The 21,899-nt window shown below is 34.9% G+C and overlaps 3 protein-coding genes and 1 pseudogene across 4 annotated transcripts; 2 read left to right on the forward strand and 2 right to left on the reverse strand.

Moving 5' to 3' along the window:
* The first annotated feature begins 1,559 nt into the window (after positions 1-1,559).
* LOC7467478 (sugar transport protein 8) lies at positions 1,560-3,682 on the forward strand. The gene is made up of 4 exons (XM_024606220.2): positions 1,560-1,841; positions 1,935-2,254; positions 2,349-2,975; positions 3,060-3,682. The coding sequence occupies exons 1-4, from the start codon at positions 1,709-1,711 to the stop codon at positions 3,522-3,524; spliced, it is 1,545 nt and encodes a 514-aa protein (XP_024461988.1). The 5' UTR covers positions 1,560-1,708; the 3' UTR covers positions 3,525-3,682.
* Positions 3,683-4,223: 541 nt separating this feature from the next.
* LOC7467479 (sugar transport protein 8-like) lies at positions 4,224-5,273 on the forward strand (annotated as a pseudogene).
* An 805-nt stretch (positions 5,274-6,078) lies between these two features.
* Positions 6,079-8,369, reverse strand: LOC7467480 (mavicyanin). The gene is made up of 2 exons (XM_002312486.4): positions 8,088-8,369; positions 6,079-6,731 (listed from the first exon to the last, which is right to left on the reverse strand). Exons 1-2 carry the CDS (start codon positions 8,257-8,259, stop codon positions 6,346-6,348), a joined length of 558 nt encoding a protein of 185 aa, XP_002312522.2. The 5' UTR covers positions 8,260-8,369; the 3' UTR covers positions 6,079-6,345.
* A 4,170-nt stretch (positions 8,370-12,539) lies between these two features.
* Positions 12,540-17,191, reverse strand: LOC7457864 (sugar transport protein 13). Of its 2 annotated transcripts, none has more exons than XM_024607676.2 (5): positions 16,912-17,191; positions 15,901-16,241; positions 14,581-14,705; positions 13,606-13,897; positions 12,540-13,336 (listed from the first exon to the last, which is right to left on the reverse strand). In XM_024607676.2, exons 1-5 carry the CDS (start codon positions 17,045-17,047, stop codon positions 12,647-12,649), a joined length of 1,584 nt encoding a protein of 527 aa, XP_024463444.1. In that variant the 5' UTR covers positions 17,048-17,191; the 3' UTR covers positions 12,540-12,646. The 2 variants fall into 2 exon arrangements, with proteins under 2 accessions (XP_024463444.1, XP_024463446.1); XM_024607678.2 differs by having other exon boundaries at positions 15,901-16,223; positions 16,912-17,190.
* Between the last annotated feature and the right edge of the window lie 4,708 nt (positions 17,192-21,899).

Genomic DNA, 21,899 nt, shown 5'->3' on the forward strand with positions numbered 1-21,899 from the left:
TTTTTTCTGCTATGTGCTTAATCCTAGAACCATTACTATTAAATGCATAATCTATTGTGCAATGTTTGTTTTATTTCAGTCTAAAAACGGCAAAAAAAAACAAATATAATAAAGGGTAAGCTAAAAGAAAATGGCATAGGAAAATTCTTCTTCAAATAATATTTTTTACGAAATTACTCACTGACGCCAGAGTTGGGAGTATGATAGGAAAAAAAGAAAAAAACAAATTCATTTTAGACAAAAAGCAATGCAGTTTGCCTCAAGTAGGACATTTAAGGGGTGATAGTATCTTTCATTTTGCATAACCAGTCTCATACTATAGAATCTTTGTTGACCAGTTAGGGTTCTTAGTGACTATAATACTAGGTGGCGACTCTTTGAACTAGGACATATTCCTCTAAAAAACAAGATGCAAGATATCTGTTTTTTTTTCCAATGAAATTTTTAATCGGTCGCCGCGATGTCTGGGTGTAACATTAGTTATACTTGTCACCCTATATTTATAAGTGTATAAAAACTCTCTCAGAAGCCTACCGTATTTTCATCTCATTAATAATGTGCAAGAAATATTTATCGCTTGTTAATGTTATAAAAAGAAAATGGCCTTCCAACCTCTTAAGTGGTTATATATATCATCTAAACAATTCAGGTAAAATGTTCATAATTTTCTATTCTCTAAGTACTAATATTCTTATTTTTAAAATATTTATCATACATAAATAATAACAAATACTTTTAATCTTAGGATTTAAAGCTCATTCATTTATTTATTGTAATCCCTTATTAAAAATTACTGATTTTATTATTGAAGGATTCCTAAATCCGTCAAAAAAGATTTTTTTACAAATGTTATCTTCTATTAGCCATCAACTTCATTATAGAGAAAAGAATATTAATATGAACATGTTATTACTATTCAAACACTCAAAAAAAAAAAAAAAACATGGTTTCCTGAGCATATTAGATTTTGAAGCAAATTACCATTTGGATCGTAATTTCGAAACACTCACTTAAGTTGTAGAGTACTGCGATAAATTCTTGCAACATAATAAGAAAGCTTAGCAGAAAGTAACTCGGAGGCATTGGCAGAGCATGTCCAGCCACAGCTATATTGGAGACAGTTTATGATCCAAGAGTTTCAGATAGGTGACTAAGAATAGGTTGGATGTCTTGAGAAATTTGAAAAAATCCACAGCACAATACTAATTTAATAAAGAGGTTGGGATAAAAGAAACTGGAAAGGAAGAAATTAAGTTGATTAGCTGATTAGGATAAGTAGCTTAGTTTCAAAAGGTGATCCCAGCACGATAATTTATTGCATCCCTCAAGAATTTGTGGTCAGAATCTGGACTATATAAAGACATAACGAAAGGTTTGTCTGATTTATGTTCTCTTGTCACTTGCCGAGTCACCTGTTTAAGACTAAAATTAACATCCAGGAACTCCCTAAACATGCGGTTCTCCATTGTTTCAGAGTCCAACCCTTAATTTTACCCTGTTCTCGTGTCTCTATTATTAGCCTTAATTAATTTCTCCATCTCTTTAAATGCCTGCAATTCTACACTAACATAATTAAGAGCACTCGCAGCCTCTCTTGCTTTTCTGTTAAAGTTAACCTCCTGCCCGATCCTCTCTACTACTTGCAATTATCTCCTTCTCTACTTGTAAGACTATTTTGGAGATAATTTTTTGTTCTTAGAGAGGAAAAATGCCGGCTGTTGTGATCGCTAACAATGGCGACGTGCCAGAGTTTGAAGGCAGGATAACATTTAATGTCATCGTATGTGTGGTGATTGCGGCTTGTGGAGGTTTAATGTTCGGCTACGACATTGGAGTTTCAGGTTTATATTTGATAATGGACTTGAACCTTTTGCGTTTCTTATATATTGCAATGATTAACAGTGCTGATGCTATTAAATTCATGCAAACTTCAGGTGGTGTCACAGCCATGGATGATTTCTTGAAGAAATTCTTTTATCAAGTATGGGAAAGGAAGCAACAGGCTCATGAAAATAATTACTGTAAATATGACAATAAAAAACTGCAATTGTTCACATCGTCCCTGTACATAGCGGCTCTCATAGCCAGCTTTCTCGCTTCAAAGACGTGCTCAAAGTTTGGCCGAAAGCCAACTATGCAGCTTGCATCTCTTTTCTTCATCGGTGGCGTTGCTCTAACAACATTTGCTGTAAATATTGAAATGCTGATCATTGGGAGACTTCTTCTTGGTTGTGGAGTGGGATTCGCCAATCAGGTAGTAATTAAGAACCATACCTTCGTTTACCTGATAAAATATGCCATTGCCGTCTACGATCAACAATAATTTGGTTTTCTTTTTCTTCCTCCAGGCAGTACCGTTGTTTCTATCAGAGTTAGCTCCAGCAAAGATCCGTGGAGCACTTAACATTAGCTTCCAACTCTTCATTACAATCGGGATCTTGATTGCTAATATCGTCAACTATGTAGTCGGTAAGATTCATCCCTACGGATTTAGAATTTCACTTGGAATTGCTGGTGTACCAGCTCTACTGCTATGCTTTGGTTCGCTTGCCATTTATGAGACTCCAACTAGCCTTATTGAGCGCAAGAAAGTAGAGCAAGGAAGGGCAGTGCTTAAAAAGATCAGGGGTGTAGATAATGTAGATCTTGAGTATGATTCGATCGTGCATGCTTGCGAGGTGGCTAGCCAAATTACCCAACCCTACCATGAACTCATGAAGAGAGAAAGCAGACCACCGCTAGTGATAGCCATCGTGATGCAAGTGTTCCAGCAATTCACCGGCATCAATGCCATTATGTTCTACGCACCTGTTCTCTTTCAGACAGTCGGATTTGGGAGTGATGCTGCATTGCTTTCTTCTGTCGTAACTGGCCTTGTCAATGTTCTGAGCACCATAGTTTCGGTAGTCCTCGTTGACAAGGTCGGTAGGAGGGCGTTGCTGCTTGAAGCTTGTGTACAGATGCTTATTACCCAGGTTTGGATTTTAATTACTCTGTCTATCTTCCTCGCTCCAATGAATCATCCTATTAACGTTAATATTTCATTGCTTTGCATCCAGTGTATCATTGGAGGTGTTCTGATGAAAGATTTGAAGACAACCGGCACCCTACCCAACGGAGATGCATTGGTGGTGGTGATAATGGTATGCGTCTTTGTTGCTGGGTTTGCATGGTCATGGGGTCCTCTTGGTTGGTTAATTCCAAGCGAGACCTTCCCTCTTGAGACCAGAACAGCCGGGTTTTCCTTCGCAGTCAGCTCCAACATGCTTTTCACCTTTGTGATTGCACAAGCATTCTTGTCCATGCTATGCAATTTGAGAGCGGGGATTTTCTTCTTCTTTGCTGCATGGATTGTGGTTATGGGACTGTTTGCACTATTTTTGCTCCCAGAGACAAAGGGCGTTCCTATTGACGAGATGGTTGACAGAGTCTGGAAGCAGCATTGGTTCTGGAAGAGATTCTTCAATGATGAACAAGTGGTGGAAAAAGGAGCAATTGAGATGATCCACCCACATTTGACCTAAACTACAGAGCTGTACAGATGGGAATTCGAGGCTTGCGTCATATATTAACAATAGAATCTTCTTTCGTCTACTTGGGATCTTCATGTATTTCACCATTAATTGAATTCTGCAATAAACGATAATCAATGTTTGAGAATGAATTCAATTCAGTTTCGCAAGCGTGGAGTATTGATGTTTATAGATTTGTTTGGTACATCTATATTCTATACATGGTATATATTTTTAAATGTTTCATTAACAAGGTACGAGATTAATTTGGTGCTTAATTTTACAATTAATTAGAAATCTCATAAAAAAAATGTTCTTAATCCTGTAATAAAAGAAAACAAATACTAGAAAAACAATCATCAAGGTAATTAGTATTAAAATATGTTTTTTTAATTAATTTTTTGTTCATTTTCTTCTGGTTAAAGTGACGTTAAAATATCTCCAAGATTGCTTCCAGTTCTTATGTATCACCGTACCATGTCGTTCTTTAATTCAGTGACTGGAATATTGCTATTGTTTAAGATTGTCTATATAACACTTCTGTGAACTGAAATTTTGGAATGAAGGTTAATTCTCTTATCCTAGGTGAGGGTAAAATTGAAAGGTAATGGTAGCCGTGTTTTTCAGCTCAAATCAATTAGGCGTTATGCTTATATATCTAAAACAATGTACGTAGTGCTTTTGCATCGATGATCTGATGGAGTGACAGCCATGGATGACTTTGTGATCGAATTCTTTTCTGCTGTTCATGAAAGAAAGCTTCGCGCCAAGGAAAACAATCACTGCAATTATGACGATCAATATCTTCAGCTTTTTACATCTTCACTCTACCTTGCTGCCTTTGTTTCCAGCTTTGGTGCATCAAAGCCATGCCCAAAAGTTGGACATTTGAGCAAACTTTTGTTACTGAATTCTTTTTTAGTTGATAAAAACTTTCTTAGAATATTGTAATGCAGCTTCATTTTAAATTGCTACCGCATTGGGTAGATTAACGAGTACCTTTTGCACAGTACTGAAAAACTTTGTAGGCAGTTCCTCTAATTTTTTCGGAAATAGCGCCAGTCCAGCGTCGGGGCTGTGAACATTCTCTTCCAATTCTTTGTAGCAGTAGGGATATTCTTTGCAAATCTAGTCGACTATGGAACTTCAAAGATGCATCCAAATGGATGGAGAGTATTCCTGGGGCTTGCTGGTGTGCCAGCTTTTGTCCTGTTTATAGGATCCATAGTCATCACTGGAACACCAACAAGCCTAATTGAATGCGGAAATGAAACTGCCGGGAAAAGCACGCTCAGGAAGATTAGAGGAGTCGACCATGTTAATGCTGAGTTCGAGCAATTTAAAGCTGCCAGTGAGATAGCCAGGCAAGTCAGGCATCCATACAAGAAAACCATGAAGTGCTCTAGCATGCCCACGCTAGTTATAGGCATCCAGTTGCAAATCTTTCATCAGCTTACAGGAATCGATGCTGTAATGTTTTACGCACTTGGATTCAAAAACGATGCTTCACTTTTGTCAGCTGTGATCACTGGAATTGTAAACGTGCAAGCACATTGGTCTCAATCTTTGCTGCAGATAAGGTTGCGAGGAGGATTCTGCTTCTTCAAGCCTGCGTGCAGATGTTCATAAGCCAGGTGAGCATCCATTTCTGTTTGCCTTTGATATCATTACCAAATCTCCTAGAGTACACTTGTATTACGTTTTTGGCAGACTATCTGTTTTTCTGAACGAAAAGTTTTTGTAATGCAGACTGCAGTTGGAGCAATTTTACTAGCTTTGATGACTACCAGCACTCTTACCAAAGTACAAGCAGCCATTGTTGTCGTGCATGTGTGTTCGTTTGTAATGTCCTTTGCATGGTCCTGGGGTCCTCTTGGCTGGTTGATACCAAGTGAAACATTTCCTCTAGAGACAAGAACTGCAGGGTTTGCTTCTGCAGTTAGCTCAAACATGCTCTTTACTTTCCTCATAACTCGGGCATTCTTATCAATGTTGTGTAATATGCGCGCCTTTGTATTTTTCTTCTTTGCTGGCTGGATTCTCAAAATGGGGTTTTTTGTGCTGTTACAGGAGACAAAGAATAATGTGCCTATAGATCCCATGGTTGAAAGAGTTTGAAAGCAGCATCGGTTCTGGAAAAGACTCATGGATTAATGGTTATCATAATTGAGTGAAAGAGGATCGAGGTTCATGTAACCAAAAGGATCAAACAAGTTGGTCGTGTTCTGATTACCTGTTTGGATTTGGAAGCTTGAAGGTGACTCTTGGAAATAGGCATCTTGATTTCATGCTTCTACAGAAGACCAAGTTCATTTTATTGAATTAACGATGGGTTTTTTTATATGATTTTGGGAGGGCAAATGATTTGTATTGGATGATGTTCTTTCTCATTTGTAATTTCATATGTATGGTACTTGAGTTTCAGAATTTGCAGCTTACTTTCTTGAAATCCAGAAATACAACCCTGAAATTACAATTGTCCCATGCCTAGCTATCTGCTAATATATATGTCAGCGAGAATGTGAATTATGCCGACGGTAGCTTGCTTATTGAAATTAAACTTGAGTGGCAAAAGAATAGGTGCCTTAAAGCAATACATACTTTTAACAGAAGGTGCACCCATCTCTATACACTAGAGATCAAAACTCACGGTGTATTTTATCAACTGCTTATAGGGTCTATTATATAAACGAATCCCTATACCGGGTCCGATGTTCAATCAAAACAATTGAGCGAAGATGCTAATAAAATGATTATAGATCACTTCTTCGACAACATTGATCTGTATAACATCTATCATAACCCAAAGTTTCAGAACAACAAAGCCTCAAAATTAAGCAAAATTGATCCAAAACGTTGCCAAAACAGCCATTGCCAAACCAATGTTTCCAGAAGGACTTTTCAAAGCCTTCAATGGCATGGCATTACTTGGGGCCGGCCCGGGTACTTTGGCAGAAGGAACTGGTGGAGAGGACTCTGAAGAAGAAACGGACGAAGTTGGTGCCATTTCATTGCTTTGTAGTACATTAATGTCAACCTTCTGTCCAGCTTGGCAATGGCCAGGGACACCACAGAAAAAGAAGTGGTGACCACGAGTCTTGATAGTGATCGAATCATTGCCGGTGGTGTAGGTTGCCAGAGGGGCAGAGGTATTGCATGCTTTGTACATTGCATGTGTAACTCGCATCACATTGTGAAATTGAGCATTGTATTTGAAAACTGATACACCCATTGACAGTCAATATATAAGTGAACATATAGTTTTAGATAGATCAATAATTAGGACATGAATGTATAAATCCTGAGCCAAAAAGCTAGGCAAATGTACTATTGTATAAAGAAGAATAACCAGAACACCTAGGATCTATTGCATTAGTAGGTATTGTATATGGCCGATTAGCTATATGAATAAAAAATACGCCTTCTCTGGGGTAAATACATCCTCGGTTTGCTTCAAAGATTAATCATGTCCATTGCATTCTTATCCGCAAGACAATCACTTGCCTTTCAATTTGTACTTGAAAACAAAACAAAAGAAATCAGGTAAACAGATTAAATCACGCCTTCCATCATGTACCTAAACCAAGCAAAGTCAAGAAAAAGACAGCAACTAAAAAGCTTTTGGAATTTTGGCTTTTTAGTCCCCACTTTAACCAGAACAAGAAACATGTTATTTTCCTTTTCGTTTCCACGAATTGTATGAATGGATGTGATGTTTTACTCACATCCCACCTCTCATGAAATGTCTCAGAAGAAAGATACCCATACAGACATTATCATGCCAATGCACAGGATAAAGGGACACCCATGTAATGGAATATAGGGGAATGTAGCGTGTTGAGCGTGGCTTTTTCTATGTAGAAGTGAGAAACATCAATTCATCATCCTTGAAGCATGCTAGAACCGGAGGATCAGAGTTGATTTGGTGGGGGCAACATGTAATGTACATTCATGCTGCATTTCATGGCCCACCAGTGTCATCATGAAATCTTAACAAGTGTATTTGGTGCTAAAATTGCTCAAAACACTTGGCGGATTACAGGTCACCCACATATGGGGTGACTGCATATTATACGTGTCATATAATACTTCTTATACCATAAAGGCCAGTTTCCATGCACAGTGGCTAGCCACAGGAACAGCCAGCTGGGAATTTAAGCAACATTGATGAAGATCAAACACCAAAAAATTGAAGCCAAAACAAACAGCCAAATAAACTGTGAGTGAGAGGTAATAGACAGGAAAACTCGCTGCTGCTAGTCCTGATATTCAGTATGCTAACCCCACCTAATTAGAATGAGAGAGCAAAGTTCGAGATAAAGATTTGTAAAGCAATAGCAGTATTGGAATTGCAAAACAGTAGTGAAACTTATCCATGAATAATAAGCAGATCTTGAAATTATTTTGGAGCACAACGTTAGCTGGAACTGAAATTATTTTAGCTCACAAAATTATGGTTTATATGGAAAATGAGAACTCACAGAATGAAATATATAGTCAGAAAGGAAAACCCAAAGCAACCATAAAAAGGTAAGATTAATCAGGTAAAGATTGTAAAGAGGGTAATAAACTTACGGATAATATCATGAACTTGGAAGGTCTTGGTAGCAGACCATTTTTTGTAGTCAAAGTTGCCAATTGTGGTCCAACCAGCAGAATCCCCAACCTTGTACACAGCTGCATGGATCAACTCCATCGCTAATGTGATTGACATCAGCAGAGCCAGGGCTCTCTTCACCAAAGCCATGGTTGCAAAACTGTGATAATTAAGACGCTTGATGGGTTTCTTTGCTTGGATTGAGGTACGAGAACTGGAGAGGCATCTTTCCCTCCAGGCGTTTATAAATCTTTTGGGCTTGCAAGGGTTCCTCGTCTATTTTGATGGTGAATTTTAAGAAAATGAGACTTTGGTCCCTCGTCTATTTTGATATATGCAACTGAGGACCTCATTTAATGTAAAGTGACAGCGGTGGTACAAACTAAGAGGAAAGAGAAGTTATATTGGTACGATTCTTAATTTTATTTATCTTCGGAATTTTTAAATGCAAGAAGTATAGGTTATAACGTATGTCTAGACGTAAAGTACTGTATTATAAGCAGTTTAAAAGGAAAAAGAAATAGGTTTCTATTTTAATTGATTTCAAGATTATTTAGTGATTTTTTTTTAATTATAAGGACAACATTTGAAAGAAAATATACTTGCATGTGAAAAAATCTCGACCGGATATGTTAAAGGTAAGCTATCTAGAATATATGTAGATGTCGTGTTTATTTAAATTACTCTTCGAACATGTGTTTTGAGGAAACATATTACATGATATAATTAGAATTTTTAATTTATTTAATTGATTTATTTATTTCCATAATTAAGTAAAATCATACCCTGTAGTTCGATATTGATGATCATATATATTATTATTAGAAACCCTCAAGTGAGTTTTATAAGGAAAATATTTGAGATATAGTTGGTCAGTAAATATTATAGTTTCTCCACCCCCAGCATGTCCAGTAAAATATATTAATGGAAGGACGAGGAGGAAAACTTTCCAGTGAATTTAATAAGATGTTAATATGAGCCCAAACCGTGTCTTCTATCATTTAGGTTTGGTAGAAAATTGTTTTTAAAAGTGATTTTTTTTAAAAAAAGTATATTAAAATAATAATTTTTATTTTCAAAAAATTATTTAAACGATTCAAAAATATTAAAAAATATATTTTTAAAAAAAATAATAATTTTATAAAATACTGTTTAGATCACGTTACCAACCTCTATCTTCAAAATAAAAACTGAAAAAATGACAACCTTAAAGGGTGTAACTCAACTAGTCAAGTCCTAAATTTGCTCTATAAAGATTACAAGTTCAAGTCTCACAAATTTTAAGGTCACTGAAGGCTTACATGGTCGTTAACTTGAAGATTTATAGGATTAGATAAGGTGCGTACAAGCTAACCCGGATACCCACATTAATAAAAAAAAATAAAAAAATGACCGGTATTTTAATTTAAGCACCCTAGATTAATTAATTGAGAACCAATCATTGGCAATTTGGTAGTTGCTCACTCATCCATGTCGTTTGCCGCATGGGGCTGGCGACTTGGAAGGGAAGAATGCTGTGGCGTTGGTGAGCAGTGGAATGCCAGGTGGCTAGAGAAATTAGAGCACCTCTTTTTATTATTGGATTGGTCAGGGCATAATTACAATCGAGCCCACCGTAATTATTTCCTTCCGGTTGCTTTCTTTGTACACGGGAAAAGTAGAGAGTCTTGCAACCTACGCTACGCTATTGCACTTTACTCATATTTCTCTGTCCAACTTTTCCTGTTCTGACCACAAATTTTTTAACACATTTTTTAAAAGACTCCCGTTTCAAGTTTGAAGTCTTTCTTCGAGATAGAAATAATATAACTTCGGTACTGTATCGAGATTTATTATTTTCAGGCTCTCTCTAGACACAGCTGGTAATTAAAATAAATATTTATAAAAATCCAATAATTTGAATTATTGAATAAAAATACATTTTTTAATTAAATTTATTTTTTTATTTATGAATTGCTTTTTTGTTTTGACATAAATATTGTTTTAATCAGCAGTATGATTTCTTTAATGGAAAAATAAAACAATTAAACTAAATATTTGTAAGAATTTAAATTATTTAAATATAAAAAATAAATAAAGTATTCATTTAATAAAAACTTCATTTTTTTATTCGTATTTTTTATATTTTTAAGAAATCATGTTTTTTTTTATTAAAAGCATGGTTTTATAAATAAAAAATATATCATGATCTGAAAAGCAAGTTTTAATTAAAAAAAACATATTTATGATTATATAAAAAAATAATTAATTTGAAAAAAATATATATAAATTTTACAATAAAAGACAAACAAAACAAATATTTTACTTTGGTTGAATATTCATAGACAGTTCTTTTAAAATAATTATATATAATTATTCATGAAATAATTATTAATATTAATTACCATAAATATATTGTAATCTTGTTTGAAAATTATGGTTATCTCTTCTCTTAATATCTAGAAATTAAAATATATAAAAAAATAAGATTTTATGATTAAAATGTAAACAACTAAATCTATATGGAGCAAATAATATAAAAATAAGAAATATAAGAACTAGAACTAGTTTTCTAACTATGAATATTTGAAAAAGAAAACATTATGAATATTTGAATACTCACATCTTTTAGTTTATTAGTAATTTAGATTTGAATATGGAACAAATCATTTTTTATTATAATTTAGAAAGATAATAATAAATTTATGGGTAAACAATATAAAATAATATTAAATTTATACTCTGATTTAATAAATAATCGTCCGTATATAAAAGAATATCATTTACACACACACACACACTATTTCTCTTGATCATAATTATTGGTAGAGTGAATTCAGAACAGAATTTCAAGAACTCTTAGCTAATAACCATTTATCCAAAACTCTATGCTACCGCGCGGGAGCCAAATGCATTTCACACTATACACTTGTGTCAGAGAGGCTATGAAGAAAATGAAGACAGAGCTTTTCTCTATGGGCATTTTATCAAAAGTTCAACGAATCGTTCTTGTTTCTATTTTTTTTTCTCGCTAATTAATTAGAGTATCATTGTGTGTTTTAATGCCCTCCGATGTATAGAACGACTAATCAAGCCTAATAATTTTGCACAAATTTACGCGGGATCGCTGTTGGAATACTCGATTTAGTAGATATGGTGTCGAAGACTTTGGTTGGTGGAGGTGTTGAGAGCAAGGAGAAGAAGAAGCGTTCGATCAAGTAGATCCAATACGACCCCATATATATATATATATATATATATATATATATATATATATATATATATATATATATATATATATATATTGCGTAAATTAAGCTTTAAGAGCACCCTTTACGCTTTTATTGCCCTTCTATACATTTCTTGAGCTTTGCTCTATCAACTGATATTTGTAGGGTGGATCTACAAATGTTTTGTATTTGTGTTTTAAAAAAGTTTTTAAAAGTTTTTATTTTAATTTTAATTTTTTATTTATTTTAAATTATTATTTTTTGTTTTATATCATTTAAATATGTTGATGTGAAGAATAATTTTTAAAAAATAAAAATATATTATTTTAAGATATTTTTAAATAAAAAAATATTTTTTAAAATAATTATTACTATTCTTTTAAATAATGTTTTAATAATAAATAAATAGGAACATCGAGCACCAAGCCCGGTAGTGAGATGAGACGTCTCTTTCAGCGTCTAAGGATATGCTTATGAAGTCATTGGATGCACTGAGATTCGGGCTCACGAATACATTGGTCGCCTTTTGATAATGCAGTATATTGACCTCTTAAATCTCTTATTAAAGAAAAGGTTTAGGTAGGCTGGCTAGTTTAGCTTACAAGCAAAGAGCCCAGTGTCAAAAGATTGGGCTTCGAACCAAAATGGATCCTTCTTCGAGTGGGTGCGGGGAAGAGTGGCGAGAAACCCGGCTCCGATGCCTGAATCCTCATGTTGCCACTAGCCAGTATGTTTTCAATATATTCGACGACGATAAGAAGGTATTAAAGCCTAGTAACCAGAGATTATTAAAGGAAATTGCCAAAGAATGCATTTAGTTTAGGCAATAATAAGACATCCACCGATGTAAAAGTTCCGCCGAAGGACAACAAGAAAAACAACATTGCGAAACAGTAAAAAGGATGCAACTTCAAAAAAAAAAATTTATTGACGTAGATGTTTGAACCAGTTTTCGTGTACTTCGACTAATTTCATGGATTTTAAAGTTAATGACCATGTAAGTCTTTAATGATCTTAAAATTTATAAAACTCGAATTAGTGATGTCTAAAAAGTAAATTTAGAACCTAACTAGTTAAATTATATCCCTTAAAGGTTTTTTTTTTTAAAAAAAAAAGGAGGATGCTTGTTATATGCCAGTAGAGGATTTTCTTCTAAGCAAACAATATCGTGACAAGAATCAATGCCACCAGCTCTGAATTTATTTACAATCAGAAAGGAAATTCCGATTTTAAGTAAAAGATTTTATTCCCTTTCTAGTATTTCGGTTTCGTATCGCAATGTTCTTAAAACCCCTCAAACTTACATCTGGGAGGCAGGATCAAGTCCATTAGTGTGCCCATTTTTCAGTGAGTGGGTCACCTTTAGTTCCAGTTGCTGGTACCTCCTCGTTGTCGTCTATAAATCTCTTCCAGAACCAATGTTTCTTCCACACCGTGTCCGTCATCTCTTCAATAGGTATATTCTTTGTCTCCGGCAGCAGAAATACCACAAATATTGACATGATAAACACCCAGCCAGAGAAGAACAAGAAGATGCCGAACTTCAAAGTACAGAGCATGGAGAGAAAGGCCTGTGCCATAACAAAAGTGAAGATCAAGTTGACACATACAGTGACGCTTTGACCAGCTGATCGTGTCTCCAATGGAAAAGTTTCGCTGGGGATTAGCCATCCAAGAGGTCCCCAAGACCATGCAAATGCTGAAACAAATGTGCACACCATAACTACTACTAGAATTCCATAACCACGATGAAGGTCATTAGAGTCGTCTGTAACCTTAACTCCCAGTATTATTGCTATTACCACTTGAGAGAAGAACATTTGGACTCCAGCTTCCAGTAGGAGCATCCTGCGACCAACTTTGTCCACTGAGTAGATGGATACACAGGTGGAAAGAACGTTGACAGCCCCAATTATAACAGCTGAATAAAGGGCAGCATCACTGCCAAATCCCACTGTGTCAAATAGGACCGGTGCATAAAACATGATTGCATTAATTCCTGTGAATTGCTGGAAGATCTGTTGCAACCAATGAATTATGATCATCAGACCAAATCTTTGGAATACAAGGTATTATACGGATAACCAAACTAATAAAAACTATAACGTATGATTGAAAACTGAAACATGTTATTTAATTTGTTTGGTTAATTAGGGCCTCCTTATTATGCTTGGCAAGTGTCATACTGAAATCATATCGATACATGTTACACTCTAAATGCAATTTAAATTTAATCCAATTGATTGAAGATGTCAGTTACAGTTCCTATTCATTTAAAAGTACTGACCTGCAAAGCTATTGTTATGGATAGTTGGGGCCAATTCCTCCTCTTGAGGAGATTTCTGAAAGGATGCTTTACTTCTTTTGCCATTCGGCTTGCTTCAACGAGCTCCAAGAACTCTGGTTCAATATTATCTGTACCACGAATCTTTCTAAGTACAGATTTTCCTTCATCTAGCCGACCACGCTCAATGAGGCTGTTAGGGGTTTCTAACACCAGGAGAGCCCCTCCGGTTAAAAGAACTGCCGGAATACCAGCCAGGCCCAGTGAGAGTCTCCAACCCCATCCTCCTTTAATTCTGTTTACATGAGGCACACCGCAAATATAATTACCAAATTAAGAATTGGCAGCAAAAGTAAAAATATATCCTTAATCTGGAATCTTCCTAATTTCATGTGGCTTGTGACGTCTATAGAAAATGGCACTAGACTATCACTATAGGAGAGCGCATCTGATTGCACAAATGACAAATATGTCGACTGTCATGGACAAAAAGAAATTGAAATAGGGGAAAAAACAATCGGATATGGACAATTGAAATTTATTTCCTCAAAAAGTCGAGCAAAGATTTCTTTTCTTTTAATTGTTATACTTAAAGCCAAACCACTCCCGTACTGGTATTCATCCGACAAGAATTTTTCTTCTCTTGATGGTAGGCAACGAAGCTGCTGATCTCAAGTATTTCAAACTCAATCCTTAACCTTAGTGTTCAACAGTGAAGCAGTGGGCATTTGATATTTGTGCAAAGGAGAAGAGCCCATGCTTCTTTTAGTAAATTCGAACGAAAAAAATTCCCGAGTTCTAATTCCATCAATTCCTGCCAAGTGATCATCTGTCCAGGCCACAAGAAGTTTGACACCAATATGATGACAGAAGATGTTATAATATTGCAACAGTAACTAATTCCACAAACTACTTCCTCTATGTTTCTCCTTCTGATTAATTCTGGAATAAGTAAGGTTTTAGGAAGAGAAGACTTACTTTGCAGTCCCATAATTGACAAGGTTGGCAAAGAGAATGCCAACGGTCACATTGAGCTGGAAAAGTATGTTTAATCCTCCACGAATTCTTGTGGGTGCTATCTCAGATAAAAATAGGGGCACAGCCTGTCATGTATTGAAAATTTGAAATTGAGATCATCAGTATAATTAACAGAAGACTATTTTCCATTTCTTGACAAGAAATTAAAACGCCTCTGATAAGTAGCATGACGGCCCAATTGACGTGCTCGCAACATAATAAGATTCTCACCACCATCTCAATGTATTAGACAGAAATACATAATTAACAGTCAAAGAAGCATTCGAATCTCAAATGACAAATTGAACTGATTGATCAGAACAAGTTTCAACAATCTTTGGCTGTTAAAACAGCTGGCATATTAATATAAAATTTAAGTTGGTTTCATTTGAATTTGGAGCAAAAAAATGTTCAAATTATTGAGCTGGAACATTGTATTAGACAATCAAAGTATTTAAAGAAAAAAAAAAACCCTACCCTCCATCTATTCAAATCTTAATTTAGGACAGCTCTTAAGGTTTTCCACACAAGCAGTTGAATTTAAGGTCCAAGGATAAGGTAAATAATTCAAAGATATACATCAATTAGGCTACATATCTAGAAGTTGGAAACAAAGCGTCTACAGCCTTCAGCCCTTCACAATCAAGTTATTCAATAGGAAAAAAAAAAAAAGTACTTTTCGAAGAAAATCTTTCTTTAGGCAAGAGGGAAGGCACTATGAAACTCGCTGTTTCTGGACAAAAAGCTAACCATTCTTGTCGTATGACACTTTTTATGATCAGGCCAAGAAAAAGAGAGAGAAAAGATATCAATCACGTGTAAGAGCATCAAATGGCTAGAATGTAAACTTGGCACGCGATCGGAGAGAAACTAATTGGTGTTTTTATCATGGAAATGCAATTTAATTACATTTCTAATGTATAGCAATGGATTAACCAACAAATTTGAAAAGGAAATGATGTCGGCAAGACATCAGGATATTGCTAGGTCCTCCTCGTCTGCTTAATTAACTATCTTGCCTATATGCCTCCTCAGAAACTACCCTCAGCCCACTTGATAACCAATTCTCACATTCTACTCTTGACTCCTAAATATGTGAGAAGCGACGGTTTAAATGTAGTGTGTGTTTTTTTTCAATTTAAGCCAGCTAGATGTCCAGGATTCTTTGACTTATCAAATAGAAACATATGGTCTGAGGTCATAATTGAGTTTTAAATGCAACAAATTATAAACCTTAGAAAATGATGTGGTAGCGCAGTTGATATATACACACACACGAACCTGGTTAGCAAAACCAACTCCACAGCCAAGAAAAATCCTTCCAATAATGAGCATGGCAAGGTCTTGAGCAGCAGCATTTAGCACCACACCAAGTATAAAGAAAAAGCCAGCAATCAACATGGTTGGCTTCCGGCCTAGCCTTCTAGTAGTCCAAGATGCAAAGAAAGTTGCTATCAAGCCAGCCAAGTAGAGTGATGATGTGAACAATTGCAAGTTCTGATTATCGTACTTGCAATAATTGCTATTGAGATTGGGATCCTGGGTTTTCCCATAAACTTCTGGGAAGAACTTTTCCAAGAAATCAGGCATTGATGTAACACCACCTACAACATCATCATCGTCTTCATCATGTATTAATTACGCATCCATAAATTAATAACATCATCCAGTTTTTTCATCAAGTTAAACAACCAAGTAGCCTAAAGTTTCAGCGGAAAAAAAAGGAAAAAAGGAGCCTAGAAGGAATTTTTAAAAACAGCAAAATATAACAGGGGTGGAAAATTAATTTTAAGAGGAAGTGATGGTGATGTGGGCCCGGGTAGATTCTTTATATTTCTATTTTATATTTTTGTGTGTGTAAATCGAAGCTTAAAGCCCATCTATATATTTCTAGTGGTAAACAACCAAACGGTTCTCTCTCAGCTGGCAAAACTTTAACAAACGAACGAACTCCTCATGCATGTCACTGTATTTCTTAAACTACCCGCGTTCTATAACAAATAACGGGGGTATTATAGTATTTTTGAAGACAACAGAACCTTCCCGTCTGTTTGGCGGGAGTTGCTCTTTGCGGAGATCTGCACGCACTCTAAGCATAAAGTTCTCAGTTAATTTTATGACATACACGCAGTTTTTGCCTTCAAATCTTTAGCTTGTAAAGGAGATAGTTTTTTTTCAGAGAAAAAAAAGGAACTGACTTAAGTTCAAGTTTTACAAAGGATGTTGCTAAGAAACTTCAAAGAATAATGAAAACGAAATGAACAGTTAGAGAAGGCCAATGATTATAATAACCTGAAACACCAACGTCATAGCCAAACATGAGACCACCAGTAGCAGCCATTATGCAAGAAAGGATGACAATCGGCGTTATCTTGGCCTCAAACTTCACTCCCCCGGCCGTCGCCGTTGCAAATCCTCCGGCAGGCATTTTTACAAATAACAAAGTAAACTCAAAAGGAAAGTACTATCTTCTCTCTAAAGAAAAAAAGAACGAGAGAGAGGATAGCCGAAGAGGAGGGGACTAGTTTCTTTTCTGTTGTGCGCAAATACTTATGAAATGGATTGTTCTGATACAGCGCCTCGTTAATGAGTTCTTATAGACGCGCGAGAGGGAGCGAGCAAAAACAAAATGGATTATGTGTGGTGGGGCACCCACGTTCTGATGTTTCCACGTGGTGATTTAGATCGTTTTTATAATTAGTGTGTTTGTGGCTAGGAGGTTTGATGGTTTTTTTTTTTTAATTTAAAGTATAATTATTTTAAAGTATAAATTATAACTACAAAAATTAAAAATACATGTTTTTTTATGTGATTCTCAATAAAAAAAACTAAAACCATCTCGAAACCAAACACTCGTCTGGCTAGTCAACGAACGGCTTTAATTTAAACCTCACAAGACTCCAAACTCTAAATTCAGTCTAGAGGATAACTGGATAAGTAAACTAATGAAGCCATTTTGATTTTCTTTTCTTTGTTTTTTTTTTTTTAGTGAGTGAAAATAAAATCAAAAGCATGTGTTGCTGGGCTAGCTAGCTTAGCTCGAAGCACAAACAAGTCTTGAACAATGCCAAATTGCCCTTAAGGAGTGCTGATGTTTATTAATTAACTCAATTTGATTCTTCCAAGCTTCGAGGATGTTAGTCCGTAGTTGAAAGGGAAGAAAACAATCAGAGGAGCTGTAATAATTTCGAGGGAGAGAAAGTTTTGTATACAGAGAGCACTGCCGAGCACTTTAAGCGAAGTCATAGTGGCCCTTGATTACTCTAATGAATTTCGCGGTACCAAACAATCATGAACCCAGAAACAAATCATGCCTTTGCAAAGTGCAAATGATATCATCATCCTTGCGTTCACAGCAAAAAGAGAAGGTGATTTAACTAAAACTGCCATGATTTTGTTTACAATTAATTAGCAATATTCTAGGCCAGATAAGTAGGTTTTAGCAATAATTTATGATGCCTGATGAGGTGCTCGTGCTTGGATTAGCCTTGGATCATAAAATGAATTGCAGTTTCTCATTGCCACCACATGTATTTCTGTGGTGGATTGGAGGTTTATTAAAACCAAGAGCTTTGATGTGGATCCACATGTATATCCAATTAATCACACAAGATGACATTATCCATATAGAAAGATGCATAATGTATGTGGATGTAAATTTTGGAGGCAACAGCTAGTATCTTTTGACCAACATGTGTAGGAAGGAATTCCATGGCAGTGGGAGGCTAGCAATTATACAAGGATTGACCATTGAAGTTCTTTTCTTAATTTTGGATAAGAATATGGAAGGAGATAAATTGACATCCACAATAGAGAATAAAAGAAAGATTATCCCAAATTAAGAAAAAAAAAAAAGATTTTTGAGTGCTTGGCGATTGCAAGTCAGAGAACTTAAGCTGAAGACCCTTTGCACCATGTTGTTTGGAAGGGTTTTGAGGTGTAGGGTATAGGGAAAGGTGAGGTTAAAACCCTCCATTTTTATTTTGTTTTCATTATCAGTGAAAGGACTAAGATTAAGATTATTAGTGTAGGGTTTTGAGCCCGTGTTGGGGGGTTTGGGAGGGTTTAAATCCCTCAAATAACTAAAAATCTTGGTATATATTTTGAGGGATTAAGATTATTAAATGGCATAAATAAGCTTCACATAAAATTTAAAAAAAAAAACTAACTTCTTTTTATCCAGAATTAAAGCCACATTTTTAATTTAATACTTATACTTACTTTTTTAATCCTCTCATTCACTTCTTTTCCCTTACATGTCCAAATAAGATAAAAGGCCGAAATATAACTATCCCCTTCCTTTACTTACCCTCACTAACCCTAACCTTCTGACCCTTGCTCGATCCAAAGATAATGTTTAGGATTTTTTAGCTTTCATGCAGATGACGGTGCCCATCAAAATATATATGATTGGATACGTGAGTCAACAATTCACTTTGTTAAAGCTACTTGATATGGTTAAAACTAGATTGATGGCACGTGATTCAGGTCAATTTTTTTATAGCTAAAAAATATAATATCAAAGTGGTATCATTGTATTTAAAGATAAAAAAAAAATCAACGACTTGACATAATAAAAAAATTAAAAAAAAAATTATCAAATTACATGAATCAAACTGTAAAATAATGAAATAGGGAAAAAATCCATAAAAAAATATTAAAAAACAAAGCACCAGAAAAACTAAGCGAGATCGTCAAAACCTAAGAATAGTATCATGTCATACCTTAAATATCAAAAAATATTGAATTGAAGTGCAAAATAAATAAATAAAATAAAATTTACAAAATAATCCAAAACATTAAAAAAAATACAATGAACTGAATGATGATGGATGAAATTTTTAAAAATAATTAAAAATGATTGAAGTGAACTCGGTCCAACCTTTAAAATTTGTAACACGTATCATGAGACTGGATCACAACATAAAAGACAAACAAAAAAAAGTAACAATGTAAAATTCTAAACCAACCAAAATAATTAGAGATAAACATGAAAAAATAAATTAAAAAAAATGATTTGAAAAATATAGATTTGAAAATAAAAGGAACAAAGTCTGACACAAAAAAAAAAACCAAATCATACGGGATGAAATTAGAAAAATAATTTCAATTAAGAAAAGAACAAGAACAACTAAAAATAACAATGAAAATAATGAGGACCATATTTAATATAAAAAAAATATCAAGGGATGAAATCCAAAGATAAATTAATTAAATAAAGGATTTAAGACCAAAAACATCATAATTAAAAGAATGAGGATCAAATATAATATAAAAACAAAATGTAAATGGATGCAATTGAAAAAATAATTAACTTAATAAATAATCTAGGCCCAAATACATTGCAATTAAAAAATAAGGATCAAACCAGATGTAAAAATAAAGTATCAATTGATAAAATTAAAAAAATAAAGTAACTTAAAAACTCATTCAAGACCAAATACATTGCAATCACAAGAATAAAGACCAAATTTAACTTAATAAATAAATAGCTGGACCTTTTTTTTTTTTTGCAATGGCCAACACATTTTTTCTAGGTGGAGAGAGGGAAAAGATGGAGGAAGGGAAAGAGTGCGCGGGCAGTGACAACAGCTTTTTGAATTTAAAATTAATTTATATATATTAAAATATCAAATTACCTCTAATCCCACGTCAGAATTATATAAAAAAAAACCATAGCAAAAAATCTAAAATGACCTTATATCCATAGAAGAGAGAGTTTATTTTGTAAAGATATTTAAGTAATTGAGACGCATAAAAATATAAAAAAACTCAAAAAGCCCTAAACCAAAGGAAAAAAAATTAAGAATTATTTGGTAATTATACCGTATAAAAAAACATAAAATTACTAATCAACACCCTTCTATAATATAATTACCAATAAACCCAAACAAAAAAAACTCATATACCTCTAAAGTCAACATAACCCACCAAAAATAAAATCAGCTTTTCATTGTATATTCTCATAGTTGTGAAAGACTGACCTCTTTTAATCACAGTTAATAATAATAATTTGTATAATTACGTGGCCATCAGAGTGGTAGGAGATCACCTTGGTGGGGTAAGTTGGGTAGCAAGAGTTGCATGATTATAACAAAACGGTAGGTATTGGTCTGGTAGTGTGGAGGGTTTCTATTTGGATGGAGTGACTATTATGAGCTGGCGCGGGGCCATTGGATTTTTTTTAATGTTTTTTTAATTAATATGGATATCCGAACCATTGAATTGTTGATAGCTGATGAAGGGATATATATTTGTGTGTGTATGCAAATGAGTAATGGATCTGTGGTGGGGCCGGGTCAAGTGCTGATGTCGGTTGTTGTCCTATTACTGTTGCTTAATTTGCCTTATGCTTATCATACATTTTCCTGGAGGAGAGGAAAACGAGGAAGGCCACCTGGAAAATCACCTTCATTAAGAAGTACTGACAGAAAAGAAAGCCTTTTTTCTAGAATTTGAGGAGTCAGCAGAACACAGCCATGAAGATCATGCTTCGATTGACTCTCGCATGGAGAACTGTAGAATCTCAGCACGCCAGGATTGAAGATGCTCCTTTTCGAAGTTTAGCCTAATTGGCTATGTATTAGTAGTCTTATCTTGAACCGCAATGCAGCTTCGTGGTAGTTATTGGGATCGAGAGAGAAGTGCCGTCTCCACTTCGGCGGAAGGAATGGCCATAATCAACTTCGAAATTAATTCATTTTTGCTGATTTTTTTTCTTTTTTTCAAGAGCATGGAGCTATTTCACTGATGATTGGAAACTTGGAAAATAGCACCTTTTCTTTTTCTAGCGAGATAAAATATCGGTGGGGCGGATGAGCAGAGATAGCATGCACTGCCATGTTTGTTTTCTCTCCACGCCAATCTGCTTTATTGAAGTTCTTGCAACCATTAAAGCAAAGCCCAAGTCCACTAAGCCTCTTTGATTCTGGCTCAGGCCTCCATTGTGAGCCCAGTTTATATCTAGCAGTCTCAGGAATGTCAAGTGCCGATCTATGCTACCCTTAATTAAATATTAAAAGAAACTCTAAAACGTGAGTTAAAATTACCGGAGCAGTTTATAGTAAAAACATGATTTTACCCTTCTCAAAACAGACCAAATAACTAGCCAATAAAGGTGATGTGGCCCTTTTCACAGGAATATATTTATCATTTCCAAATTCATTGGTCTGACCGATAAAAAACAAAGAGCTTGCGCCGAAGGGCTTCATGAAGATTTTTCTTTTCACATTAAAATTACTGAATTATCCTCGGGAACAAATTTTTGAAAACTTCCTTGC

Source organism: Populus trichocarpa, chromosome 8, assembly GCF_000002775.5.
Source record: "Populus trichocarpa isolate Nisqually-1 chromosome 8, P.trichocarpa_v4.1, whole genome shotgun sequence".
NCBI lineage: Eukaryota > Viridiplantae > Streptophyta > Magnoliopsida > Malpighiales > Salicaceae > Populus > Populus trichocarpa.